Source organism: Phalaenopsis equestris, unplaced genomic scaffold, assembly GCF_001263595.1.
Source record: "Phalaenopsis equestris unplaced genomic scaffold, ASM126359v1 Scaffold000123, whole genome shotgun sequence".
NCBI lineage: Eukaryota > Viridiplantae > Streptophyta > Magnoliopsida > Asparagales > Orchidaceae > Phalaenopsis > Phalaenopsis equestris.
Genome location: NW_018164565.1, coordinates 2,475,496 through 2,485,078, shown reverse-complemented (window position 1 = coordinate 2,485,078; position 9,583 = coordinate 2,475,496). Strand labels below are relative to the sequence as shown.

Here is a 9,583-nt window from a genome sequence, read left to right as displayed (position 1 = left end):
ATACCACAAACACCCACACACACACACACACACACACACACACACACACACACACACACACACACACATAAATCTGTGTGTGAATTCTTCTCATTTTACTTTCGTAGTTTATATTAGTATTAAATTATGTAGGGATTATTTCAACTCATATTAAAAAAGTTTGTTGACTAAACTGATATTCGGGATAATCAAATGCAGAGCACCTAAAACATTGACATTTTAGGAGAATTACATACAACCGAAACATTGATATTTACAAATTAAGCACTCATATGATTTTTTGAACTATTGAACTGATGTATTTATCTCATTCAGAATTTGATAAAAATAAAAAATATGAATTGGTTTTTATCACGAATTTTGATATTTGATTGAGAATATGAAAAATGGATGGAAGAGGTTGATAGGAGGGGTATTTAAATTTAATTATAATATACAAAATAAAGAAAAGAAATAAAACAGAATAAAACAATTAGGAAAGAAATAAAACAAAAGAAAACAAAATAGGAAATACATAATGAGAGAATAAACAAATAATAAGTAATAACTCAAGTTGAAGTATAGATGTCAGTCATGTTCAACTTGGATTTGAACTCGTAAAACAAAGAGCGAGGAAGATTCTTGGTGATGTTATCCGCTAGTTGACCACTGGAGGACACATATGGAACATAAATTTTCTCGGACTCAATCTTTTACTTAATGAAGTGTCTGTCAATCTCACATGTTTGGTACAATGATGCTGGATTGGATTGTGAGCAATGTTGATTGTTGTCTTATTATAACAGAATAGTTGTAGCGGGACGGATGTTGGGACACGAAGTTAGTGAAGCATGATATGTAACCAGAGAGCTTCACATGGATCGGAATTCGGCTTCAACACTGCTTCGGACAAACACATACTATTGTTTGCTTTTCTATGTGACAAGATTGTTCCATACAATGAACAATACCCAAGATGGAACGTTGATAATGAACTAATCATGCCCAATCAACATCTGTATAAACAACAGTAGAATGGGAGGTGCGACGGAAAAACAAACAAAGCTGAGTCAGGTGTACCTTTTAAATAGTGGAGAATCCGGTGGACAACTTGAAGGTGGTACTCAATGAGGTCATGTATGAATTGTCTCATTATATCAACTGTGTGACATATGTTGGGGCAAGTATAGGTGAGGTGGATGAGTTTTCCCACAAGGCGCCGGTAACGAGCCTTGTTGGCAGGCACGACATTGGGAATGTTGAATAATCTTTTATTAGGATTCATATGAACAACAACAAGTTTGCACAGATGAATATTTTTCTCTGTCAAAAGATCAATCACATATTTGCGCTGAGATAGCAAGTCCCTCGAGATGACCGAGTCAGTTCCATGCCTATGAAGTACCAGAGTGATTTTAAGTACTTTATTTTAAAGGACAATGTTGGGAGATCATTACCTGTAAGAACGATATTATCAACATGACAAGAAGAATAGCTACATGACCATTGGAGGAATGTCGGAAGAAGAGGGTGTGATCCGATTGAATCTGAGTAAAACCATCACCCGCGACCACCTTTGTGAACTTGTCAATCCAGGCCCATGGGGACTGCTTTAGCCTATAGAGAGACTTTCGTAGTCTGCACACTTATCCTCTTGAGATAGTAGAGTCAAAACCAGGGCTCTCCTTTCAATAATGCATTCTTGACATTATGTTTGAATAATGGTCAATCCAGATTCACCGCAAGTGAAAAAGAATCAAATAGTATTTAGCTTAGCCACTGGAGCAAATGACTCATCATAGTTAAATCCGTAGGTCTTTGAGTAACCCCCGTGACGACTAATCGTGCATTGTTGCATTCAAAGGACTTGTCAGAGTTGAACTTGATGTTGAAAATCCATCGGCACCTCGCAACTTTTTTAACTTGAGGAAGGTCCACGACATTTCACATATGGTTCCGCTGAAGGGCATTTATCTCCAACATTACTGTTGTTTTTCAAGATGGATCAACAATAGCAACAATAGTAGTTGAGATCTGATGGTTTGTCAGGGCAGTAACAAATGCTCTGTAGGTCGGCGATAAACCGCAGAAAGATACATTTTGTCATAGAATAAAAAGAGCATGTTTGATTGTGTACCTTACTCAGAGAACTCATCTCCTCATCCAGAGGAGGGATTGTACTGAGGTTGTCACTCGGAGTAGAGTCAAGGTTTTGTAAGGAGGTATTGGGCTCCAGAGTAGGAGTATTTGGATGGGTGCGCCGAGTGTGGACACAAATAGTGGGAGGAGATGGTGCACTCAATGGAGTAGGAGACTCAGTGGCATGAATGATAGGAGGAACATCCATAGGAGTAGAATAAGGGATAGTGTCTAAGAACTCAAGCTCGCCCTCTCTTGATGCCGAACTTAGAAAATATGGAAGACTTTCAAAGAAGGAGACACCAACACTCGCTTAGGTTTTGTTTGTGGTAGGATCAAGACACTGATGTTTCTTTTGAGTGCGGAGTAACCTAGGAGGATACATTTTATGGATCTGGGATCAAGTTTACTCTGAGTGGGAGTAATGTTCCGAATAAAGGCAATGCACCCAAAAATCTTGGGATCTAATGTGGAGAAGACCTGCTTGGCTAGGAAGCTTGACATCAGGACAATTAAGGGGGTTTGAAAGTTCTGAATTTTAGTGGGGACTCAATTTATTATATAGGTGACAGTCAGAATGACATCGTTCCAAAATCGTTTCGGGATATTGGATTGAACATAATGAAGCGACCATCGACTATCCAATTTTGTTGTGTATCCATACACGAGCTATGTTGGAGGATGTCCTTACTCACCAAGAATTCACCCAAAATAGAGTTGAAAAATTTACATTCTTTGTCGGCCCGAAGGACCTGAATTGGAGTTTTGAATTAAGTTAAAATGAAGATGCAAAAGTTTTCGAAGGTGATAGCACCCCTGATTTGACTGTTAGAATGTTGACTCACTTCATTCGAGTGTGATCATCAATCATGATTATGAACCACCGTTTATCGGTGTAGCTGGAAGTGCGAGATGATTCCCAAGTCACTGTGAGAGAGAGAAATGAGCAGGTGTGTAATTTTGGTATGGGTAATTTACCGGATGTTGTTTGTCTCGCAATTGAAATTATAGAGATTTTTGTTAGAAAACATCAAAGGATACAAATTTGTTAAATATTGGAAACGAGGACGACCCAAACGACAATGCGACAGCACGATGAGACATTCAATGACTGGAGATAAACTACAGCTCTTGAACAATGTGTATTTACTCTTCGTGTCTTTCTCTTGGATATAACAGTCCAGCTACCCTTTTAGTTGTTTCAATCGTCCTCTCCGAGAGACGATCATGAAAAACAAAATCATTAGAAAAGAAATTAGCCACGCAATCAATATCATTTGTTAACTTGCTGACATATAAAAAATTACATTGCAACAGGGGGACAATTAAAAAAGATTCTAGAGTTAGACTAATCATTTGTACAATCGACCTTTTACCAGCAATGAAACTTTAGGAGTCATCGATAATTCAGAGCACCATAGTGAGTTGAGAAGCTTGTGAGCATCCAACCATGTGATCCATAGCAATTGAAATAATAATCTGCAAACTAGAGGAGGAAAGAACCATGAGAGCCATTGGAAGAATACATTGTTGGACGTGGGAGGTCGACGGACCCACAGAGAACTGATTGGCTCTAATTGGCTTCATCAATTGCTCCATTTGGATTCTCAGGGATTCGAAGGGTTCCAGGATGTTCCTAGTAGGAGTTGGTTGAACCGCGGTAGATTCAGATGTTGCCGTGAGACCCTTGGTAGCAGAGGACTTGACCGAAAGTTTGTACGTTGGTTTACCGTAAAGTTTCCAACATTTGTCCCGAGTGTTGTTAGGTTTGTGACAGTAAACACAATTGGAGTGACCGGTCCGAGGTGGTATGGATGAGGGCTAAGCACGATTCGAGATGATTCTGACCGAGCCAAAAGAAATGTGGCTGAGATTACTAGACATTGATGGATTTGTAAGTCATTGGTTGATAGATAACTGCAGGAAGGTTGCACGAAAGTTGTAAGAGGGCCGCTGGAAAGATGCAAGTAAGCTATAAGAAAGATGCAGAAAAAGTTGCAAGAAGGCTACAAGGAGGTTACAATATGGCTGTGGGAAAGGATGCAAGAAAGCTGCAGGAAGACTGCAGGAAAGTTGAAACTCTGGCATGAAAACTTCCTTGTTGAACTCTCTCGATTTGGAGCACTTCAATTCTTTAAAGTAGATCGTTCGTGTTACACCGTCACCGCCACCTCAGAAGAAAAGGGCGAGAAAGGTTGATGGATGAGTTGCTGTTGAGGAAAAGAGAATGAGAATTTATCCCTTCATGGAGGAAGCCGGCGGCTATAGGAGAAATCCAGAGGAGGCCGACGTCTGTGAGGGACAGCTAGAAGGCCCGGAGGCTAGGGATTCCTGCGGCAAGGAGGACGGCTGCTGCAGAGGCATTTGGCGGCTGGGTTATAGGGTTAGAACATTGCTCTGATACCATTTGATTTTGAAATAGAGCAGCGTAGTATTATTGTATGTATGCATGTATGTTTGTATAATATTTACTGACACTTTTGCTACCGTATATGTCAGGCAAGGAATCACACGGAGTTTTTGTGCCGAATGAAGGATTATCTGACATCAAGATCAATTTTTATTGAAAGAACGATCTCTTCTCTTGAAGATTATTTCTCAATTAAAAGCACACAACTAGACTGTGTCATTAATACTAATGAAGCATCACAGTTGCAGACAACCAGATTGTTAACAAAACAGGAGCTGGAGTAGGCACGCCCATCCCAGCTCTGGAGCTTCCACTAGGAAATAAGCGCAGGTGAGAATTTTTTCTGTTTGAGAAATTTTTTAATAATATCTCTATTAAATTCTTTTGCGCCTATTAATTGTCAGAATAGTTTTTCAGAATTTTTTTTACGCTAATAAACATGTACTTGATTTATTTTTCAGTTATTGTTTAAAGTTTAAGATTTGGTTGTCTGATCCATTTATTTGGCTTGATTCTACCGTTGCTTTTATCACAACGGAGGCTTTTAAAGCCTCTTCAGAAAATTGATTTGAAAAAAAATATATACTGGGAAATTTATACGCATAGCACAGAATTCTTAGGTATTGACATATCTCACAACTATACTTTCATATTTACATGCGCAACATTTTCGTGTTTTAAACCTATGCATTCACTTTTGAATGTTATGTCTATGAATATGGGAAGTTTAGGTGTCCGGTATGTAAATACCTTAATGTCTCAAAAATATATCTATGAATGGAATTTGAAATTATTTTATACATTTCTTTATCAAGGAATTGAACCAATAATAGAGATAAATGGCAATACCTCCCAGCGGTGTCAAAAATTGACCTCACTAAAACTCAACTAAAATTTGATTAGAAAAAAATTGATTTGGATTGACCTGAATCAATTTTGGGTCAGGTTCATGTTGATCTATCAACCCAAAATTGATTTGAAACTGACCCTCAACTCAAGATTAACCCGCGAACCTGAAATCGGTCCAAATTCCACAGAATTAGCTATTATTTCTGGTTAAATGAGTTGTAGGGGTTGGGTTTGTCAACAGGTTGAAGATGGGTTGGGTTTGGGTTGAACCTTCTCATTTGTTTAACATTCAGGCTAGGCTTCGGTCAAATAGTTTTGTGTCAAGTTTGGATCAAATAATATTGGGTCGGTTTAATTTTAGGTCGGACTTGATCACTATGTTTGTTTGACGAGAAAATATTACATGCACGTGTAAATTAGTGGTATTATAATGATATTGTGATTAAAAATAGTTTTGTGTCAAGTTTGGATCAAATAATATTAGGTCGGTTTAATTTTAGGGCGGACTTGATTCACACTGTTTGTTTGATGAGAAAATATTACATGCGGTATCCGCACGTGTAAATTAGTGGTATTATAATGATATTATGATTAGTATCTTCATAATAATAGTGACAATACCATCAAGTGTGACACCCCTGATACCTCCTTTAAAGGAGCCTAGAAAATTTTCTAGGCAGCTGATAGTTGGATTGAAGTACAGTCTTTGTAATAGCTTGTTTTTATCGTAAATTGAGCTCAGGTTTTTAAGCTTGTGTTTGTACTTGCGCGCAATCCTTCAGAAAGGGGCCTTCAATTGTATCTCATGTAAAACACTCACGACAAAATAAATAAATGTACAAATAAATTTATTTCTATAAATAGTTTGACCAAACTTTACATAAATTGTCTCTCTTTCTATTACATTATCTTGAAGAAATTTTAATGATTTGAAAATATATCCAAACAGAATAGATTTTTTATCTTCTGGTCACTTTTCTTAGTAGTTATTAATATAAATAGAAAATGTATGACAGCTTTTCCTATATAATTATAGCCATTGACTATCTTTAAATCAAAAGACAAGTTATAACTATTGATATCATTTTTCTTTAATGTTATTAAAATTAGGGGCACGCGGCGAGGCGGTGCGGTGGTGGTACGACTACGCTTTATGGTTTTGTCTATTTGAGCAAACTGTGTTTGGACAGTTCTTTCGAAAAGTCGCCACTGAAATGTGTTTTTCACCTGTTATGGTATGGTGTGGTGACAGCTTTCTAGTTGTTGTTTGACTTAAAAAAAAAAAAAATTAAAAGCTACCGTAACTTTTTTTAATATTAGATTATTTTTCAACAGCTTCACATCTATTTTATATTTAATTTCTAGTTGTTGTTTGACTTAAAAAAAAAAAAAAAAAACTAAACCTTTCTAGTTGTTGTTTGACTTAAAAAAAAAAAAAATTAAAAGCTACCGTAACTTTTTTTAATATTAGATTATTTTTCAACAGCTTCACATCTATTTTTTAAGAAGTTGATATTCAAAAATTAAAATTAAATATATAAATTATTGATTTTATTTAGAGTGTATTCAAAATTCAAGATTATTGAAAAACTATTCAAATTGACCCAACTTTTATGTTAATAGCAAAGAAATGTAAATTTGAAAGGAAAAACAATAAAAAATTGCAAAGTTCATCTCAGGCTTAAAAATGAGGCCATGCATGAGAAAGTAAATATAATCAATTTGGTGTTGCAAATTAGTGTTGTTAGGGTTACAAATGAATCGAGCGGGTTGAGCAAATTCCTGCCTGCTGAAGCTTGAGCTGACTTATTAAAAGCTTGGCTCGAGCTTGATTTGAGCATTTAAGACAGTATTTGACCTTGATTTATATAGATATTATTGACCTTATCAACAAGCATATCATTCAGCAAAATAAATAAGTCATAATTGAGCTTTAATTGAACTTTTAAAAAATACTTATTCTAGCTTTATACAAGTAACTTGTTGGAAAAAAAATACTCGAGCTACATTAAATAATGCCAGTTGAGTCTAAAAATAAACATGTAAATGATATTGTTCTTGAATGAGCTATAACTATGTCATAATGGAGCCTTAACATAGCTTGTTCATGAGATTTAAAATAGACTCTTCATGAACATGTAATAGTCAAACAACAAGCTCCTCAAACATGTTCATTTAATAATGGATTACTTATGAATGTGTTAGTGACCAAAAGGAGTGATTTTGAACTAGTACCATCAATAGTAAATATGGCATTAAAAAATTACAGTACAAGCTATTAATAAAGTAAGGTAAATATATGATAAAAATTCTATAATTTATAGCTTATGCTCATCAATATCAAATTATTTTTCTTAATTACTAGAAAATAAAGTAATCATGCCTCCATCAATATATGTTGAAATAAATATTTTATATAATGACAGTTTGAACTAATAAAAGTATAAAATAAAATATATTTGAATATTTAATATTTAAGAATAGTGCGATCAATAATTAAAATTAAAATTAAAAATAATACTTTCTAGCCTTTTTAGTTGAAGGATATTAATTAGTCAAATAAATAATAAGCGACCCAAATAAAATTAATATCAACTTATGTTAAATGATCACGTTGATTCCGATAGATTAAAATGTATTTTTTTGTTCAAATTAATATTTTTCAAATATAAAATTTTCCTCAATTTAAAAAATAATTCAGGTCACAATAAATTTTAATATATTATTTTTTAAAAACCTAATATATAAAAAAACCAATCAAATTTATATATTACACATATAAGATCATTTTTAATGAAATATCAATTTTTAGATTAGAGAATTATAATCAAATTCATGTTAATAAAAATATTTAAAATATATTAAAAAGTAATTATTTTTTTTCAAATAAATTAAATTATTTTAAATTTATATAACTTTTGGAGGAGCCTTTGCCTCCGGAGGCCCCACTTTTGTCCCCGCCTATGACTACTTTTCTATAATCTTTGTAGAGTGAACAAAACAAGCTCACTTCCAAAATGAATAGCCCCACTTGTATGTACATCCTCTCTATGCCAAGGCATCTATCTTCTTATAATTGTCAAACATTAAATAAATATCTTGGTAGGGTGGACCCTATAGCTATATAAGCTTATAACATTCATCACTCACATGTGATGCATCTTGCATTAATGGACTCATATACAACACATAATGGACCACATCAACCAAAAACAAGGAACCATGCATCTAAATAATTGTCCATTTCACCATTTTTGACTAAGGGGATGAATAAGTCCTATAAAGAAGCAAATGTCCCTTGGGCATCTTCATGAATTAGGCCTGAGGACCACTGGTCTTATGCTATGAGGAAACTAAGGCAAGAGGACAAGAAACTCATTTTTATTCTTAGTTGTTTAAGTATGCTAGCCAAGTACAATAAAAAGGTAAGAACTTTGCAAGTGGAGTGATTCCTCCTCTCCTGACAAATTAATAGGGGATCAAAGTAGTTGGCATCAAGTGCTTGTGTTAAAGTTGTGCAAACTTTATCTCTCTTATTGAAAGTTGATAATTGTCACCTTTGATTGATTTGATATCACTTAGAGACTGGTAATTGTTTTAATGATTGATTTCAAAGTTATTCTTCCAATTTTTTTTATATTATATCAGAGTTGTGGTATGTTATAACAGAGAAAATATTCTGTGTGGAGAACCTAAGAATTGTGCGAATTACAACAAACTACTGTGCGACAATGGTATGGTGTAATCTTACACGACGTCACAAAAGACAAAATATTTGCGTGTGGTAGTGACCAAATTATGTGAAGCTTTTCTTGTGTATGACTATGGAGTGATTTGATGGCACTGATGATATTCTTTCAAAAGATAGACAACCACTTTGTAAAAGCTTAGTGAGTGAGTGGTTGAGGAGAAGTAATCAAGTTCCTCCTAACCACTGCAATCACTTCTAAGAAAAAAGTTCTTTATTTGTCATGCATTTATCTCTGGAGGAATTAATGGCATATTTTCAAGTTCTTAGTACTGTAAAATGAAAAACAAAAAAAGCCTAATATAAATGATGAACTCTCATTATGAATAATGAGTAATTTCAAGTCTTAACTATTATAGGGATGCTAGTAAATTATTTGGGCCAATTGCATACATATTTGGTATTTATAAATCAACCATCATCTTTCATCAATTTTCAAATTCTCACCCAAATATCAG

The 9,583-nt window shown here is 34.6% G+C and overlaps 1 protein-coding gene across 8 annotated transcripts in view; it reads left to right on the top strand.

Moving 5' to 3' along the window:
• LOC110021146 (putative lipoate-protein ligase A) overlaps positions 1–6,670 on the top strand; it is a 13,430-nt gene extending 6,760 nt beyond the window's left edge. For all 8 annotated transcript variants that reach the window (XM_020719517.1, XM_020719516.1, XM_020719513.1 and 5 more), the window contains 2 exons: positions 4,618–4,858; positions 6,488–6,670. In XM_020719517.1, the coding sequence (XP_020575176.1) occupies positions 4,618–4,812 (195 nt within the window). In that variant the 3' untranslated portion in view covers positions 4,813–4,858; positions 6,488–6,670. The remainder of the gene's footprint in view (positions 1–4,617; positions 4,859–6,487) is intronic.
• The last annotated feature ends 2,913 nt before the right edge of the window (positions 6,671–9,583 follow it).